The following is a 21,004-nucleotide window of genomic DNA, read 5'->3' as shown; positions in this document are numbered from 1 at the left end:
ATGCATTCACCTTCACCAACTCAGACTAAAAAACAGAGCAAGGGAAAACAGATTAGGAGGAAACAGATTAAGGGGAAATTAAAGGAGACTATTCTTTTTTCTTAGAGCCCAGCCCTGTTTAACCGTGTTTAACTGTTTCTCAGGTGTTCAGCCTTTTAACTGTCTGTATGTCAGGTGTTTAATAAAGACAGATGATCTTGTTTTCTCAGAGACCAGCCCTGTTTAACTGTGTTGAATTGTTGCCCAGGTGTTCAGCTGTCTGTATGTCAGGTGTTCAATAAAGACTGATGATCTTGTTTTCTCAGAGACCAGCCCTGTTTAACTGCGTTGAACTGTTTCTCAGGTGTTGAAGAAAACCCAGCAGCACTGCACTGAACACGGGATCCCGTTCCCTCACATCGATTTCAGCCGCGTGGAGAAAGAGCCAATGAAGGAGGTGTATGTTTTTGAGGACGAGAAGAATCCCAAAGCTCCTATTGTGGTTCACTTCCCTCTGGCCAACCTCACCTTCAGAGAGTTCAAAGCCCCAGGTTAGTGGACACAAGCCCTGCGTGGTAGCCTCTGCCATCGCTGTATGAATGCGTAGATGTTTGAGGCATTGACATGTAAATTCAATTCAATTCAATTTTATTTGTATAGCGCCATAACAATACAATTGCCTCTCGGCGCTTAACAGAGCCCAGAGCCTTTTGACCAGTGGTGTAGTGGTCCCTTGAGAAATGGGTAAACTCTTAATTTTGCAATTTTTTAAAGTAGCCCATACAGCACAAAATAAACGCACAGTTTTGAGAAGTGGGTATACGCAATGCTGACTGAAAAACTAAGTGGGTATACTCTGTATACCTGCGTTTACCCTGGACTACACCACTGGCTTTGACTGCTCTATGAGTAAAAAAAGCACTAAGTAAATGTAGTCAATTTCTTCGAAGGTGTCAGGAGAGAAGGGAGGGATGAACTGAGGATGGGAGAGCTGGACTTGAGCAGCAGCGCATCACCATACATCACCAGGAACCTGGCCTACCAGCCCGAGGACTTCCAGAAGCTGATGGACCTCACGTGCTACAACGTCCTGAACAACCGCGACACCTTGCTGTCAGCTCTGCGCAGGACGCTACAGAGAGAGAGAGTCCTTGAAGATGAGCACGAACACTCCTGTCCCTGAATAGATCACTCTAATTTTGTAGGATAGGAAAGATTTAATGTTACAAAGAGACATACATAATTCCTATAAGCAATAGATGTTTATTCAACATTACTTTTTGAAATATACTTTTATTGATCATTTAGATGGTATTTTTTCATGATCAGATGTTCCGAGGCTTGAAAACTTTTACCAATGCCAGATGTGCTAGTTTTGGACCATAACGTCAATTAGTGCTGCTTTAATGGTCAAAGCTTCAGAGAGAGAATCAATGAAGAAGTGGGAACAAACACAAGGGCCACTCCTGTCCCTGAACAAAGAGAGGAAAGGATTGTGAGCCATATAAACATGCCAAGTCACCCAGAAATGATCCTTAGCACCCTGATAAACACACTATTATTTTTCCCTGGTCTACAAAAATAAAGTTTTTTTTTTTTTTTAACATAGTGTCAAGATTCTTTTTTGGTTTGAGGCCGCTTGGCTGCATTGCTTTTTTGTAGCCATAATATTATAGTTAAGTATACTTTGATCATTTTGCCCAAAGAACAAATGAAATTGCCAAATATGTAAGAAAAAAAACCTAGAAAATGATAAGCAAATGTGCCACAACAAGGACAGGCGTGCCATATACCAAAGCCCCTTATGGATCGTTCAATTTAAGATTTGATGGCATATTAAGTCTTAATTAAAGGTACAGTTTGCCATTTGGGTTTGTGAGAGGTTGTTGATATATACAATTGGAAATTACTGCAACTTGGTGTGGTTGGGGCATAGGACATAACACATATAAACTTATAACAAAATAGCAAAAATTAGAATAAAAGATAAATGTTTTATAACATCATTTTTGCACAATCATAAATAATAACAAATAATTTGGGCACGTGCCGACTCTTTCTCTTAAAAAGGCGCAGTGCAGCGTTTCTGATGTTGAAGATGAAGATGTACCCATCAGTGTTTCATGTTATTTTCTGCAGATTCTGTACAATTGTCTCGATCAGAAAAGTGTCAAGTACGTAGAGAGAGCATTAGAATCAGAAATAATGGTAAACACTGTCTTTATTTTTGCTATGTCAATTATATATTTTGAAATTAAAAGGCCTTTTAGGAAAAGGTTTGTCAGAAACTAAAAACTACACACAACACCTTAACTGCTTCTCTCCTGAAAAAGTATCAAACAAAAAGCACAATGATGTTTGATGTGAAAAAGTGCACTTCACTAGCCTGACGATGTCATACTCATAATCCTGGTCAGAATATGAGTCTGATACTGAACCATTGGGCTGTGATTATGGGGCGTGTTTCAACGAACCAGGAAAGAAAATGCCTCTTCGCTGAATTGGATACCTAGAACCAATCAGAGCAACGTAGTATTACCATCTGATAGATTCAACTTTTACCTGATCTCGTAGGAAGGACGGGAAAAACATCTTTTCAATCGACAAATGCCTTGATCGCGTTTCTCTGTTCCTCTTTCAAAATGAATGCGCTGTCAATATCTGTTGAGATATGCCTGCTCACGTTACTTAATTAGCACTCAAGGCTAGAAGCTACCGTTTGTTTCAATGTTTTTTTTGTCTACGCGTTAGCATAACCTATCAATAATGGTCTAGAGTACTTCAGTTAAGACCTAAAATCCTCGGCAACATTCGTGTTGCACATACACAACTAACCGAGTCAATGTAGACATAAAAAAAGTCGTGTAGATAGCTTAAATCATATAAAATATGTCCCACTAAGCTCCCGAGACAGCGCCATCTTTGTTCATGTATATTCTAATCAACTCAAGTGTTGGTTGGTCATCTGTCCATCAACGTGTAAAGCCCGCCCTTACAATTTGATTGGTTTAGATTGCTTTCTCAACTTTTTCGAAAACTTCAATCTCTCCCAACTAGCTCAAGTCCAGACTGAATCTCCCAGACCAAAAATTTTGTGGGCGGAGTTCAGGCTGGTATCCAGGCTAGCACTTCACTGGAAACATATACAAACTACTGCTCGTGGAATTCAAGGACGGAGCTGCTGTAGTCATCCATGAGGCAAAATGTATAAAAAAATATTAAATTATTTAAAAAGAGGACCCTTTAACCAATGCAACAGCCCAGCAACAGTGGAGCTAATTAGTTTCTAAGTTTGATATGGATCGGTTAATGATTGGTTGACTTACACTAAAGGCCGATTTAGGGTCGTTTTAGACGCAGAACCGTAAGCACGTAATTTACCCAAGGAACTTGTTTTAGACAAGTTTTGATTTACGGTTCCTTAAGGTTCCATTAGGTTCCCTACGGATTGTGCGTGTTGCAAAGCAAATCAACACCAGAACTGTAGCTTTTATTTTGAGTGAAGTAAGCGTATTTATTGCAGCAGGACAAAGGAAAAAAACTTACCGGAGCATGAAAGTGTAGTGGGCGAAAGGCTTGATGTTATGAATACATGTATTACACAAAATACAAAGGTTGGCAATTCAGTACCAGTGGCGAAAAAGACAGATCACATGATGCAAAAGTTTGTTTATTGACACATCTGTAATGACGGCCGCAGCACTTTAAAATGATGTGTTTATGAGTTACATTATTCAGAGAAGAGAGGTTAACAGCGAGAAAATCGCCAGGTGTAGCTTTTGTATATGAGCAGACCAGGCTCATTCCATCAGACTTGCGGGTGCAATCGATTGATTCACGTCAATATGAACTCAATGAATGATATCACCATGACTCACAAGTGGTGGAAAATGAATATGAAAGTATTTGTTCGGTGAATTAGCACATTCTCTCCAAACAATTGCGGGTGAGAATGGGATATTCTCTCCATAAATTCGCATTTGAGCGTCCTTATAAGTGTTTAAAGAGGGTTTGTAAAGGAGTTCATGTTTTCGGACCTTTTCTGTTATGTTTGTTCATAATCCACAAGAAAAGGCTCGTGAGACGGTCTGCAGGCTATTCATGATTAAAAAAATTCTGGGTCTAAAAAAGACTCTAGTATGCTATAAAACCAGAAACGTGAGACTCTGTGAAAGGCTGTGGTTAGCCGGTCAATCACAGTCTTTGCGAGCTGCGTGAGGCCGTAGTGTCTTTGTCGCATAGTCAAAAATTTTGGGCGACGCACTTAAGCACGTAAGGGGGGATATTTTACTGCGCAAGGGGGGGGGGGTTGTGTATCTTATGTGCTTACGCGTTGCGTCTAAAACAGAGCATATATCACCCTTTAGATGAGGAGCGTCGTTCTGCTTAACTTGGTAACGTAACGCCACCGAAGTTTACGATAATGGAGAGTGCCGCGATTGGCCAACGTCCATTAACACCCAACGGCTGGATTGGCCCACGTCCATTATGAAAATGGAGAGATAATGGCGAAGGCCAGGATAGGCCAAGGAGAACCGGCTATCCTGAGCCAAGTAGCGGCAAATCACCCACGCAGGTGTGTCTGAGTTGTAAGTAAAAAAAGAATAGTCCATGCTTGAGTATACACCTTTACTTGCTGAATAGAATGTGAATTGTTTTTCTTTTGGGTGGAAATCCCTCTCCATCATGTTATAAGAGTAAAGTAACTTTTCCACAGTAAAAGCTAAGTTCAAAGGTGCAGGCTGGCAAAGCTCATCTAACTGTTCTATGGATAATAGTTCATCATAGCCTACTTCACATTCAACAGCAAAATCAGCAAAAAAAAGTAATGATTATTACAATAATTGCTAAGAAATGTAAATTTTAACCATTAAGTAATACAAAGATGAAAATTCACATAATGTTACAAAAGCTTAACAGAATGTAGAATAAAATGAAGGACAAATGTCCCGCTCTTCAGTTGAGGGTCTCATGGCTCATGGCTGTCTTTCATTGGGCTTACATATATTTATGATTACGTGGCTTCCCTTTTTCTTTTTCTTCAAGGAAACAGCACATATGTAGGAACACAAGTACAGCTACACAAAATAATACAAAACATTGCATTAGAGTCCAAACATTCTCCATATCCAGCTTTTTCTTCTCATTCTCTCCTCTTCTTCAAGCAGCGCTATCTTCTTCAGCAGACCTGTGGGGTTTTGAAATAGTGGACACTGGGTTTTACATTTAGCAATACACACACAGCATCAGGCTGAGGTAGCAGATCATGTAAAGCAAGAGTCTGTCATTAGTCAGATGCAACGTTAGTATAGTTCAATGTAGTCTTAAATGTACCTTTACAATAGTACAGGAACGTAAGAATCAGGAGGAGGATCAGAAACATCTGCCACCACCATGATATACCTGTATTTATTTAAATGAATACAGAAACAAACCCAGTCATTGTAAAATAATTGAATTAGCACATGGACATGTAGATCAGCCAGATAGCTGTATTTTTGCATTACCTGAATGATCTTGATTCCTTGTTCTTTTTGCCTCCTCTCTTATTCGCTCTCCTTCTTGTCTTACAGCCGTCTTCACCTTTTCTTGCTCTTCATGTGTGTAGACATAGCCCAGTTTATTCATCAGTACATTTTCAATCTCCTTGATGAGTCCCTTCACCTGGTTATGGTCTTTTGGAAGGCTATTGTTGAAGACATGAAATCTTCCTTCCACACTATTAACAAGTGTTTGAAATTGTGGGCTCTCATGCAGAAAAAAATGGAATGGTTTTCCTTTTAGCTGGTCTCCTCCAGTGAACAAGACGATGGTGAACTTCAGAGCCTCCTCGCCAAAGTTCCTCTGGATCCACTTCACTTCTTGTCCGTCCTCTTCTGTGAATCTGCCCAGTGGAATCACCAATAAGAAAACATGGGGTCCTGGGTCTTCCTTCTCGGCCAGCCATGCAGCCTTCTGTGTTGTGATTGCTGGTGTGTCAATTACAGTGATGTTTCGTCCTGCCACAACTCCATTTTGACTCTCGCAGGCCATGGTCACAGGTAAAGCCGATGCTTCAGACTTAAACGCCTCTCGGCCCAGGATGGTGTTTCCTGATGCACTCTTTCCAGCTCCAGTCTTCCCCAACATCATCACTCTCAGCTCAGGAAGCTCAACAGGACCTGTGAATGAAATAGTGGACACTGGGTTTTACATTTAGCAATGCACACACAGCAACCTCACTCTCAGCTCAGGCTTAGGTAGCAGATCATGTAAAGCAAGAGTCTGTCATTAGTCAGATGCAACGTTAGTATAGTTCAATGTAGTCTTAAATGTACCTTCAAGGCGAAAACAGCACAGGGAAGTAAGAAATATCGTGAGGACGATCAGAAAAATCTGCAACCTCCATGATATACCTGTATTTATTTAAGTGAATACAGAAACAAACCCAGTCATTGTAAATTAATTTAATTAGCACATGAACATGTATATCAGCCAGATAGCTGTATTTACGCATTACCTGAATTATGTGCCTGGTTGTCTCTTGTATTCTTCTCCTCTTGATTCCTTGTTCTTTTTGCCTCCTCTCTCTTTCGCTCTCCTTCTTGTCTTACAGCCTTCTTCACCTTAAGCTCAACAGGATCTGTGGGAACACAGTGATGAAATATGATTATGAGATTTAGCAGAAAGATTTAGTAGTGGACATTGCGTTTTTCATTTGGCTTAAATTAATAAATATAAGCACCACATTCCCCATAATAAAAATTAAAAAATGCATATATATATATAGTCTGAATATATATACAAAATATATACAAAACGAAGTCTGAATATATATACAAAACTCTGAACTCTGAAGCGCTCAATCCGTCTGTGTCCGCCATATTGGATTGAGTGCTTCCTATTAAATCAATGGTACCAAAATGTTTGTAATTACGTATTTTCTGCTTCATGAAATACTGTTTTTCTGTTATATTGTAAAATTAAGACGTTGATTTCTCACTGGAAATGCAATAATAACACGTTTATTTTACACCGTTTGACTTCACGAAGGATATTTTTAGAGGCAAGTTCCCCATTGACTTGACTGGGGTCTCGTCAAAACCTTTGTGATTCCTTGTTTTCTGCTTCATGAAATACTGATTTTCTGTTATATGGCTAAAATTAAACATTGATTTCTCGCTAAAAATGCAATAAGAACACGTTCATGTTGCATCGTTTGACTTAACGAAGGACATTTTTACGTATATTTATATATATATTATGGCATGCTATTCAGGAAATTAACATTTGAATATAGATACAAAAGTCTGAATATATACTGTTTACAAAAGTCTGAATATATATACAAAAGTCTGAATATATATACAAAAGTCTGAATATATATATAAAAGTCTGAATATATATACAAAACGAAGTCTGAATATGTATACAAAACGAAGTCTGAAAATATATATACAAAACTCTGAACTCTGAAGCGCTCAATCCGTCTGTCCGCCATATTGGATTGAGTGCTTCCTATTAAATTAATGGTACCAAAATGTTTGTAATTACGTATTTTCTGCTTCATGAAATACTGTTCTAAAATGTGTTCTTAAACTGCCAAAGTGTCCGTAGCTGTGCATTGATTCTTAAATTGAACGTGCAGCGTCATGCACCTGAATTTTCATACAGAAACGCCCCACCAGCTCCTTATATGGGAATGCAACTGAAAAGGTGTGTGCCCAATCCACAGACTCCACAGGCAACGTGAAAGCAACTTCAGACTGATCAAAATCATTTCAAAACGGAAAGCTAACACTGGTCGAGTAAACGCAGAGCTAACTTCACCTGTGCAGAGGTGGAGGTACTGTTGCAGAATGTAGATGTGTCCATTCTATTCCACTATGGTTATATCCACACGATTGAGTTAAGTGCCTTTTTGTTTATTCACTTACATTTGACGTGTTCGTGGAGTGCTTTTATTTATTTTAGGACATCACAATCCCTCATAGAATCATGACTTTAAATGTGAAACGTCATTGTTAATGATACAAATATTCTCAAATGTATTATTATTATTATTATTATTTAAATCCGATGATGTCTGTAGAATTGATGTGAAACAATCACCATCGATTTCTCAATAATTCAATCTGGCCCATTTAGCTTTCTAAAATTCTGGTCTGAGTTTAGAACGAAGTGGAGTTCTCTTCTTATATTGTTCCAACTTGTTCTTTACTTGCGTTCGAGAATGAAGGCCAAATGTTCTTGTTGGCGGCCGGTCATTGATCCTCCTTGTTCTGCAGTCTGAATTTTAGGGCTTATTGGTGAATTGCTTTTTAACCTAGATAACAAGCATTAATTTGTGGATTTGGTTGGCAGGATGTAATTTACAATAAGAACTAGGCCTTTCCATATGGTATTTTACATAAACTATTCATTCATTGAATTAACAAATGTTTTATTGTGATGTACTGTATATCATTTTCAGGATATGAACTGAACTATATCAGGATCTGAGATATAAGTATTTTACCTGAACTGCTCCGTTGAAGTGAACCTTCTGTTGCTGGAGACTCTCTTGATGTCTGTTTGTAATCAGCTAATTGATGTGAAGAAAAGGCTCGACATTTGTAGTGGTCAGCCACATGAGTCTCACAGTAGGAAATATGGCACGTCTTACAGTGTTTTGCAGCATTTTGGATATTCCCAAGGCAAACACCACATGATCCTTCACCGAATTTGCTAACGCCCACCTGGTGTATTAAACTATGAAGGAAAATAGAAATATTGACAATTTACTATCTTGAAAGTACATTCATGAAGGTTCTGCATTCAATTGTTAATTGTTATTACATTAAATGTTAATGATTGTCAGGTAATTCAGTAAGGGATAATGTATTGTCCGGAGGTCATTCTCCAAAAATAATTCCCGACGGGGCGAACAACACCCCGACGCGCAGCAGTGACTAATGGAGCAACAGTTAAACCTACGGTTCATCATTACTATCTACTCCAAAGCTGGGATTTGACTGCTCACTACACAGAGACATCCTAGCAGACTCTCCGTGGCTGTTAATGGCTGTTCCTTCCATGCATTTTCTAAAACAGAACAAACGTTAGATATACAGAAATAAAATCTAAAACAATACACAAACAATTAGTCAATAATCTTCACATTATATAAGATTGTTTCTGTCTTCATTGGAATACTTGCATATACTGCATTGTTCAAGAACAAATTGTATACACTAATTAAACACTGAATGGACTGAGTAATCTTGGCTACCTGCCAGTCAATGATTTTAGTCATCTTATCGTATTCACAAACTGTACCATTTAGAGAGATTCTATTCTGGGAAATAAACTTTCCATGGCCACACACACACACACACACACGCACACACACACACACACACACACACACACACACACACACACACACACACACACACACACACACACACACACACACACACACACACACACTAACCAGATGTAAAAAAGCATTTCTTAGAGATTTACGTTGTAGTGATATAAGTGATCTTACTTGTGTTGTTGATTGTCAGAGAAATTGATGGGTTTGTCCATGGATTCCTCACTCCACACAGCCGAATCAGCAGCACTACTGACAAGACAAAAGTAATTTGAAATCGCATATAGGAAGGACGTGAAGGCCGTCTATGTTTTGTTGTTAAGACCATGTGCATGTAATTAATGCAAATAAACATTAAGAACACTTTTTGCAAAACGAAAAAACTGAAATCAGTGTTTCTCATTGCTTGAAAGATGAATCTGTGCAGTCCCACTTGAAAACACACCCAGATAATTCTCTGCCATCTTAACGAGACCAATTTTGGCCAACACTGCAACACTCATTTAAAGCCAACAATGTAAAACTTATTTTAAGCCAATACAAGGCCAACAACTCGGTTAAATTAAGTCAAACAAGTAATTAAAACAATGCTTATTCCAACTGTGCAATTACATTAATTATTAATTAACTAACTGAACAGGATTTTGTCTGTGTCATTTTTTATATAGAAAAATGTACAACCTTGTATGGGGGTCATCAAGTTTGTCCTTGAAATCTGGATGATCAGATTTTACTGGATGTGTTACTGAAGTGTCCTCACACAGTGTCCTTCCACCCTCCATGTTTTCCTTGCTCCTGAATTAAAAAAAGAGGAACAAGTGAACACTTTTTAGGAAGAGAAGGAGGCATTATGCTGCTCATGTAAGAAACGTCTGCAAAGTCTATGCACACACTTGCATTCGTCCCACATCAGTCTCTTTAGGATCTTACATGAAATGGTGGCTAGTCATATTCACACATATTAACACAAGTTCATATTCACACTTATTATATGGCAATGACAGAATGAGCATTCTGATTGGCTAATGGGTAATCATGCCAGCTACAACACGCATACCTGAGGATTGGAGATAAATAGTGCTTTTTAAAAGAAAGACACAGGACAATGGTTGTTCTTGTCAGGTCAGTAGCTGTAAGGATATTAACATGTAGCTACCTCCTGTACCAGCTAGCAGCACACTCTCCACACAGGTAGATCCCTCTAGTGGTCACAAATGGAAATTCATTCGGAACAATGCAGATTCCCTCTGAATGTGATTGTGTTCATGTATTCATGTCCAATTACCAAAGTAGAAACTAATTCATAAATTGTTATGTATTTCACAATTTCCAATAAGGCTCAATTTTGCCAGTTATAAATGGTAGTAACTCGTTAATAAAGGGTGATGTGTTTCACACTTTACAATAAGGCTCCCTTTTGCTCTTAGTGCAGAATAAAGAGTACAAGTCTGTGCAAGGGGCTAGTATAGCCAGTTAAGGGATGGACAGTGGGTTGGTATAGTAAGATGGGAATCTTTCCAAATAGTGAGCCTGCATCCATGTATGTAAACTGTTTTTTAACTCATTTATAATGGTTTATTTATTTATCTATAAAGTGTTTACAACCTAATTAATAACCTAATTACAAACCATTTATACACCTTTATAAGGGGAACCTTATTGTAAAGTGGTACCGACATTCCTCCAAAATACCATATTTAATGATTTTGTTGCCATTTTGTGACTTCCGCTAAGAAAAGTTAGTTCTTCACGCAAATAGAACTTTAAAGTTGTGGAGCAACCAATTACTTGCTGACTTCAATTCAGTTTCCATTACGTTAAATGACTGGTCTACTTGCAAAATGACATGAAAGATGTGAATTAGAATCCCAAAACACGTCGCCACTGGCGTTGGGGTGGCCATTCAAATCAGTGGAACTTTATTCAACATTCTGAGGAGTCAGGAAGACTCTCGGACTTCAGGTGTATAATTTAGTGAATAGCCATAAGAGTCTATTGCCTTAATGGTTAATCGTTAAGAATTATCATATGTTGTAGGCCATACCTGGGCATTGTACGGCCCGCGGGCCAAATACAGCCCTCCGGGTGATTCTGACCGGCCCGCGAAAGATTACACGATAATTCGATTTTTTTTTTTTTTTTTTTTTTTTTACAAAAAAATCATTTTTATTTTCAAACTGTTTTCTTAAGGACTTCGGAATACCATAGTCAGAAAATATCTCTGAACACAGCTGAAGTGTTGAAATTGAACTTGAAATTGAATAAGGTGCCAGATATCTAGAGACTTCCAGGCGAAAAACACCTGTTGGTTTGCCCAAACGGTAGATGCTGAGTGCGCTTTCTATTACTGTGTATGCATGGCAAGTTTGAGAGCGCCGAAGTTGCGTAGTGGCCGCAAGCGGTATTGCAGACAGACAGAGATTTCAAATTGGATATGAAGATGAAATCTGACACATAGTTTCAGCGTTAAACTAATAAAATAATTGCTGTCTGTGGTTCTATATGGGCTGTGGAAATGATTTAGAAAAAATATAGTTTGAGATGGATTGATAATTGATATAATTGAGAACCCCTGGTTAAATGTGTTCTTGGACCCATCAATTTGAAAGCTGGACCAAAGTGTTTGATTTAATTCAATTACAACAAGGCCTAATACAAAGATAAGCTGTAAGTACAGTTTGGAGTCTGGACAGTCTTTTTTACTCAACGCCTCAATAGGTAGATCTTGCCTTCACCAAGGCAAAGGTTGGTGGTCTTAGGCCTAAAAAGTTTGGGGACCACTGATGTAGGCTTATAAAGTCAAAAAGGCAACAAAACTGGGACAATTTTCTTTACACAGTTACACAGATCAGTGACTTGTTGTCTTGTTTATTTTGGCTACAAAGATGATGTGATGTCATTAGAAAGCTAAGAAAATCCTTGTTTCAATAGTATATGAAACTCAAAATGCCCTTTGTTATTAATGTGAATGAAAATGAGTCAAATGTTACACATTTTGTTTATCATTTTGGAAATTCAATTTGAATAAATTATATTTTTGAAAGCTAACATCACATTTGAATTGCCAAATAATAACATACACTCTTACTCTTATTATGCATAATTGAGTTCGGCATTTTGGCCCGGCCCTCCAAAATATTTTCAGTTGCTCATTTGGCCCCCTGGGAAAAATAATTGCCCACCCCTGTTGTAGGCTGTTGTTTGTCTTAAAACAAATATTAAGGACAAATTGTATATATCTTGGCAAAGGTTAAAAGTTAAATAATGTGGTCGTTAAAAAATATATGACAGCCATTTTATGAGAGAGAAGGGGGGTATTGAGTTGCTGGATAATTATTAACTCCTCATACTAGGCCAGACAGGAGTGTGATGGATAAAGTAACTCATTGGTCAACAGTAATCTAACTTAAACTTCATCTATAAGCGGCCTAAGAAGATTGCGATTTCATGAACCGGCGTGAAGCTAACCATGACTCTATAGACTCGGCTAGACTTCAGTTCAACAACAATAACAACTAGGCTGACTTCAGTTCACTCCTTTCTCCACTCCACAAATATCCTTATACATGCCATTGCCATATTATATACACCAAGTAAATCGTCTTAGGTTTTTAGTTGTACTTGACGTAAGTAAATAACAATTTGAGGGGGTACAGAACCACTCTATCTACTCTCAACTACAATGTCTTAACGTTACACATCCTACCCAAGTCCCCAATGAATCTCAGTGGCATATATCTGAGACATAACCAAGTTTAGTATGTAATCACTCTGCTTCCAAAACTATTACTAACTCTGTCCATATGTAATTCTTTGTTCATGTAATTGTTTAATAGAGTACATATTTTGGGCGTCTTACCTTTGGTAGAGTGCAGGAGGAACAAATAGTCAGGCGAGTAGTAAATACCCGTTTTGCCATGAGTTAGTAAAAAACTATAATGTAATTTACTGAAGTGTTAGTATCTTTCCGCCTGGCATTCCCATTCTCTACAGATACCACAACAAGAGTATTAGAAAATAACCAGATGTAAAAAAGCATTTCTTAGAGATTTACGTTGTAGTGATATAAGTGATCTTACTTGTGTTGTTGATTGTCAGAGAAATTGATGTGTCTGTCCATGGAGTCCTCACTCAACACAGCCGAATCAGCATCACTACTGACAAGACAAAAGTAATTTGAAATCGCATATAGGAAGGACGTGAAGGCCGTCTATGTTTTGTTGTTAAGACCATGTGCATGTAATTAATGCAAATAAACTTTAAGAACACTTTTTGCAAAACGAAAAAACTGAAATCAGTGTTTCTCATTGCTTGAAAGATGAATCTGTGCAGTCCCACTTGAAAACACACCCAGATAATTCTCTGCCATCTTAACAAGACCAATTTTGGCCAACACTGCGACACTCATTTAAAGCCAACAATGTAAAACTTATTTTTACAACTCGGTTAAATTAAGTCAAAAAAGTAATTAAACAATGCTTATTCCAACTGTGCAATTAAAATAATTATTAATTAACTAACTGAACAGGATTTTGTCTGTGTCATTTTTTTTATAGAAAAATGTACAACCTTGTATGGGGGTCATCAAGTTTGTCCTTGAAATCTGGATGATCAGATTTTACTGGATGTGTTACTGAAGTGTCCTCACACAGTGCCCTTCCACCTTCCATGTTTTCCTTGCTCCTGAATTTAAAAAAGACGAACAAGTGAACACTTTTTAGGAAGAGAAGGAGGCATTATGCTGCTCATGTAAGAAACGTCTGCAAAGTCTATGCACACAATTGCATACGTCCCACATCAGTCTCTTTAGGATCTTACATGAAATGATAGCTAGTTTTTTATCTGGTGTTATAGTGTCCTTGATTTAAACTTAACATATTATAATAGGAAAACTAAAAACCCTCAGGCTGCCTATGCAGCTTCATATTAACACAAGTTCATATTCACACATATTAACACGAGTTCATATTCACACATATTAACACGAGTTCATATTCACACATATTAACACGAGTTCATATTCACACATATTAACACAAGTTCATATTCACACATATTAACACAAGTTCATATTCACACATATTACCACAAGTTCATATTCTCACATGTTACCACAAGTTCATATTCACACATATTACCACAAGTTCATATTCACACATATTAACACGAGTTCATATTCACACATATTACCACAAGTTCATATTCACACATATTAACACAAGTTCATATTCACAAATATTAACACAAGTTCATATTCACACATATTAACACAAGTTCATATTCACACATATTAACATGAGTTCATATTCACTCTTATTATATGGCAACGACAGTATGAGCATTCTGATTGGCTAATGGGTATTCATGCCAGCTACAACACGCATACCTGAGGATTGGAGATAAATAGTGCTTTTTAAAAGAAAGACACAGGACAACGTGTTGTTCTTGTCAGGTCAGTAGCTGTAAGGATATTAACACGTAGCTACCTCCTGTACCAGCTAGCAGCACACTCTCCACACAGGTAGCTCCCTCTAGTGGTCACAAATGGAAATACATTCTGAACAATGCAGATTCCCTCTGAATGTGATTGTGTTTGTTATAACTAACTCATGTTGTTCATGTATTCATGTCCAATTACCAATTACAAGTAGAAACTAATTAATACATTGTGATGTATTTCACAATTTACAATAAGGCTCCCTTTTGCCAGTTATAAATGGTAGTAACTCGTTAATAAAGGGTGATGTGTTTCACACTTTACAATAAGGCTCCCTTTTGCTCTTAGTGCAAAATAAAGAGTACAAGTCTGTGCAAGGGGCTAGTATAGCCAGTTAAGGGATGGACAGTGGGTTGGTATAGTAAGATGGGAATCTTTCCAAATAGTGAGCCTGCATCCATGTATGTAAACTGTTTTTTAACTCATTTATAATGGTTTATTTATTTATCTATAAAGTGTTTACAACCTAATTAATAACCTAATTACAAACCATTTATACACCTTTATAAGGGGAACCTTATTGTAAAGTGGTACCGACATTCCTCCAAAATACCTATCATTAATGATTTTGTTGCCATTTTGTGACTTCCGCTAAGAAAAATTAGTTCTTCACGCAAATAGAACTTTAAAGTTGTGGAGCAACCAATTACTTGCTGACTTCAATTCAGTTTCCATTACGTTAAATGACTGGTCTACTTGCGAAATGATATGAAAGATGTGAATTAGAAGCCCAAAACACGTCGCCACTGGCGTTGGGGTGGCCATTCAAATCAATGGAACTTTATGCAACATTCTGAGGAGTCAGGAAGACTCTCGGACTTCAGGTGTATAATTTAGTGAATAGCCATAAGAGTCTATTGCCTTAATGGTTAATCGTTAAGAATTATCATATGTTGTAGGCTGTTGTTTGTCTTAAAACAAATATTAAAGACAAATTGTTTATATCTTGGCAAAGGTTAAAAGTTAAATAATGTAGTTGTTAAAAAATATATGACAGCCATTTTATGAGAGAGAAGGGGGGTATTGAGTTGCTGGATAATTATTAACTCCTCATACTAGGCCAGACAGGAGTGTGATGGATAAAGAAACTCATTGGTCAACAGTAGTCTAACTTGAACTTCATCTATAAGCGGCCTAAGAAGATTGCGATTTCATGAACCGGCGTGAAGCTGACCATGACTCTATAGACTCGGCTAGACTTCAGTTCAACAACAATAACAACTAGGCTGACTTCAGTTCACTCCTTTCTCCACTCCACAAATTTCCTTATACATGCCATTGCCATATTATATACACCAAGTAAATCGTCTTAGGTTTTTAGTTGTACTTGACGTAAGTAAATAACAATTTGAGGGGGTACAGAACCACTCTATCTACTCTCAACTACAATGTCTTAACGTTACACATCCTACCCAAGTCCCCAATGAATCTCAGTGGCATATATCTGAGATATAACCAAGTTTAGTATGTAATCACTCTGCTTCCAAAACTATTACTAACTCTGTCCATATGTAATTCTTTGTTCATGTAATTGTTTAATAGAGTACATATTTTGGGCGTCTTACCTTTGGTAGAGTGCAGGAGGAACAAATAGTCAGGCGAGTAGTAAATACTCTGTGTGAGAAAAAGTCAAAAGTAAGTGAAGGGGGTATTGCCTTTCTGTATAATTATTAACTCCTCATACTAGGCCAGAAAAGAGTGTGACCTTGAGCTTGGGACGTGGCTTTTCCACTGGTATAAAAGTACATTTTCACACACACAGACCTGTCTGGCCAGTTTTCACACACACACACACACACACACACACACACACACACACACACACACACACACACACACACACACATACATACACACACAGAAACATATACAAACTGCCATTTCACTCCAGCGCAATAATGTATGTACATAAATGACCTGCGTGAAGTTGGCACCCCCTATATAAAAAAAACATGTAAAAATATTTCAGATCGTTTGTGCTTCGTTTGTGCACGTTTGTGCATGACAAATGAAAATGTGTTCTCATACCGTTTTTGAGATATCAAACATTACATTTTGTAAACATATGATGTCACTCAGCACCCCAATATTGTCCGAATCGGTTCAAGTGTGTCTCATTCATTCGTGCATGGTTGTGCAAGTTTGTGCACGACAAATGAACATTTGTGCTCTTTCAATTTTTAAGTTTTTAAGGTTTCATTTTTTTCACTCAGCACCCCAATAATGTCCGAATCGGTCCAAATGGGTCTAATTCCTTTTTGCTTTGTTTGTGCACGTTTGTGCGCGACAAATGAACATTTGTGCTCATACCACCTTTGAGATATTAAACATAACATTTTGTAAACAAATGACTTCACTCAACTTCCGAAGCTGTCGCCCCAAAGGTGAAAAAAACATATAAAACTTCTTCTTAACGTTTGTGCTCGACACATGAATATTCCTGCTCTTTTATTTTTTTAAGTTATTCAAATGTTCATTTGTCATGCACAAACGTGCACAAATGAAGCACAAACGATCTGAAATAGTTTTACATGTTTTTTTTACACATGGGGTGCCAACTTCACGCAGGTCCAAATAAGGCAAATGTGCTGCAGCGTCCCAAGACAAACACATTACTGTAACACACACCCTCTGCAAGTGCAGAAACAATGCAAGTCAAAAACATACAAAACAAGAATGAGAGCATTCAGAGAATGCAAACCTCCGCCTTGTGACCTTGACCTTTGACCTTGACATCTGAAAATATGATCAATTATTGCCATTATATTACCCAATCTCCCCACAAAGTTTGATGGAAATCGGTCCATGCGTTTCTGCGTAATCCTGCTGACAAACAAACAAACAAACAGACAAACAAACAAACAAACATACAGGGGCGAAAACATAACATCCTTGGCGGAGATAACAAACACAACAGAAAAAGACTTCATATCCAGTCCACACACAACAGAGGTTCCTAAGGTTTCTGAGGGAAGAGCGTAGTGTTTTTTGAGCTGAGTGAGGGGAACCACACTACAGAGAAGGCTGTAACCTTCCATTGCTGTCTCTTCTACAAACCATTTAGGGGCTTGATTTTTCTCTTCTTTTCATCTATTGAAGCACAAAATGTAATGCAACACATATCTTGGTCTTACATTGCATTCAGCGCATACGTCCAGACAGTATTATGGAAATATCTCTTACAGAGGGTAGCTTTTAGGACTGAAGGGACCGGTTATTTGATATTCATAGTTAATAAGGATATGCCATAGTCAATAATTCCATCTGATTCCACGCTGACAAGCAGTGTGGATGTTGAGCCTCTGTCTCAACAATGTGTGGCCGCCATTGTTTCAAGATTAAACCTGGAAAAGACTGACAAATCCACGCCTGAGTCTTCCAATATATGGTTATAAATTAAATACTATCAGGACATTTTGTGAAACACCCAGAAACATTAAGGTACAGCAAAAAGAATAACTTACAAATGAGGTAGCGTGAAAAAGGCTTCAGGAAACACTTTAGAACTTTACTGACAAAAACAAATATTGTTTGTTGCATTTAGAACATTATTTCACGTAGTGTAATTATTTTTTCATTTTTTTTAACTTTTTATTTCGCCTTGTCACAAGCAAAGAAAAACAAGTTTTCGCTTCTTACAGCGCCCCCCAGTGGTCGAATGATGCAAGAGTTGCTGAGATATGATCTCTCTGTCAGCATCATGAATTGCAGTACAAAAACAATGGAGAGATTAAATGACCTTGCTGTATCATATTTCATACTTGATATATTTATCTTAAATACCTACTATGCCATATATGAATCTTCTGTTCTGTTTTCTGTGCACAAAATGATATGCTGTCTGTCATTATTTTGTGGACACAACACTAACAGGTTTGTTTTTTTGTGAAGAAAAGACATTATGGTGTTATATGGTTTCGTGTGAAATGAATGCCTCTTGCAGCACAGAATGGGATCAGTAAACGAGGTCTGTTACATTTGGTGCCCCATACCTCGTGTTTATCGGTCCTTCACATGACCAAATACCATCAAAAGTCATTTGAAAATGAAAACTTGCCTGGGAACTTGTTGCAAACTGTGGCTATTCAAAGAGGGGATCACAATATTTTTCAGAGCCATTTAAAGTTGAATACTTTGGTGATTAATGTGATTAATGTTTCTTCAGCTTCTCTTTTTTATGACATAGATCGTCACATTTTAGGTCAAATTCATGTAGATTTCCAGAAATGTCTAAACCATATTAGTGCAATGGATCAAAAAAACAATGTAAGGTCTTAAGAAGAAATGATGACATGAGCACAGAGAGGTCAATGCTGCAGAACGTCTTTATTTGTTTACAAACAGGAGAGCTTCGAAGGCATTCAGATTCTCTCTCTGAAGAGTGGAGCTGCCTTGATGCCTCGATGCCTCGATGCCTCGATGCCTCTCTACTGGCTTACAGGGGTGGCAATGAGTGCATGATTGGGGGTTACTGTTGGGGAGCTTCCTCCGCGGCACCACCAGCTTCACCACCAGCTTCACCCCCACCACCACCACCACCACCACCACCACCATTACAACTATTACGAAATTTTTTCTTCATTTTCCTATATTTTCTTTTATAGTACCGACTTTTAAAGCCTCGCTTGACTCGCGCCAGTGCCTCAGTGTCTGCCAGGTCCTCTGCATGGGAAACAAAGGGACACATACAGTAGATTGTCACTTTTGTTCTTAATTTGGAATGCATCTCTTCATCTTACATTATTACTAATTACTTTTTATGTAAAGCAGTCTAAGGCATATTTCTCCTTGAACAAGACATTGATGAATTCATTAAAAAAAAAACACTGCCCCCCCTTGAGAGTATAAAACATACATTTAGATTTAGTACTGTGATGTTTAAATGACTTGAATTTAGTGCTGTGATATTTTAAAGACTTCTCTTATGTTTTGGTGAGCGCAACCAAATAAGTTGAGTTTCACACAAGTTGAATTTCACATGTTTATTTACATTTTTTATGTTGTGTATATAAGATCCAAAAATCACTTTTTAAATTGAATTTCTAAAACTACTCTCTCACCTGCTGGGCTGTTGTACAGTTCGGACAGGATGATGCCATCCTCATCTGACTGCGCAGTCAGACTCCCCACCAGGAGGAAGAGCTGTGGGAAAGACCGTTTGTGTTAAACTGGGCATGTATGATGAATTTAAAAGAGTTTGTGTTAAACTGGCCACTGATATATATGATGAATTTAGAAATGTGGTTCCCACCACCGCAATCAGCTACCTTTATAATGACACAATTAATTATTGTCGATTAACAATCATGAGCATATAACAGTGACTCACCGCGAGGATAAAAAAGAGTTTGCGTGCCATGTTCTCAGTTTTATCACTAGAAAGGAAGAAAGACTTTAAGTACAGCCCTAATTAAGAGAGAGACATTTCTACTTACAGTACTCCCTTTAAAACACAGAGGGTTTAAAGAGAAGGTGTTAAACACTTAACTTCATTTAAAATCCAATTTGACTCCAAAACTTAAAATTCCTAAACTTAACTACAAATTTCAAACTCAAAATCTTTCAATATTTCAAAATCTTGTTCAAAATTAGATTTTCAAAACAAGTCTGATAAATGAATTTCCAACAGTTAGGTGTTATTTCCCAACAATCACCATCTTCAGTGAGCAAAACCATGGTTACAAGACCAATCAGATGAATATATACCTGCAACAGACACTTACGTAGCTTCTAGAGCTGTAAATACTCACCTCCAAAGATGGCTGCAAGACACACTTGCTGAGTGAAGTGAAGACTTGGCTTGTTGGTCTGTCTATATAAGTAATTTCATCGTGGGGGTTTGGGAGTGTGATGTGTCATCATCAACTTGATCATTGGATTTCAAAATGACGCCATCACTTCCAGGGAGGACCTTAGGTGGGTGTTTATCGAGAAGTTTGGCTCAGTTGGGTGGACTTGACTGCTTACTTAAGTTGAGATTTTATTTTATTTTATTTTATTTGTCAATGTTATGTTTGATATATATGTTAATGCCTTTTTTAAGTTGTTTAGCCATTTTCACTCTGGCAAGGGGACTGCCAATGGAAACTAGCCTTTTCGCTATAATTGGGTGCATTTACATTTTAATGTTTATTAATGTACACTGTCCCTCTTCATCAAATAAACTGAAACTTTAACTTTAAACTACTGTC

General features: G+C 37.7%; 2 protein-coding genes across 2 annotated transcripts in view; one reads left to right on the top strand and one right to left on the bottom strand.

The window, feature by feature from the left end:
* Positions 1–1,162, top strand: part of LOC308372946 (cytosolic phospholipase A2 beta-like) — a gene marked incomplete at its 3' end in the record, with an annotated part of 9,861 nt that extends 8,699 nt beyond the window's left edge. The window contains 2 exon segments of the mRNA XM_080848308.1: positions 344–532; positions 938–1,162. Coding sequence (XP_080704434.1) covers positions 344–532; positions 938–1,162 — 414 coding nt within the window.
* Positions 1,163–5,158: 3,996 nt separating this feature from the next.
* Positions 5,159–19,367, bottom strand: LOC308373135 (GTPase IMAP family member 4-like; the record flags this gene model as incomplete). Its single annotated transcript, XM_080848552.1, has 3 exons — positions 5,159–5,167; positions 5,551–6,140; positions 19,286–19,367. The coding sequence occupies 3 exons, from the start codon at positions 19,365–19,367 to the stop codon at positions 5,159–5,161; spliced, it is 681 nt and encodes a 226-aa protein (XP_080704678.1).
* Positions 19,368–21,004: the final 1,637 nt, after the last annotated feature.

The sequence above is a fragment of the Sprattus sprattus genome (genome assembly GCF_963457725.1).
Source record: "Sprattus sprattus genome assembly, chromosome: 12".
Taxonomy (NCBI): domain Eukaryota; kingdom Metazoa; phylum Chordata; class Actinopteri; order Clupeiformes; family Clupeidae; genus Sprattus; species Sprattus sprattus.
This window is presented reverse-complemented; position numbering and strand designations above follow the sequence as displayed.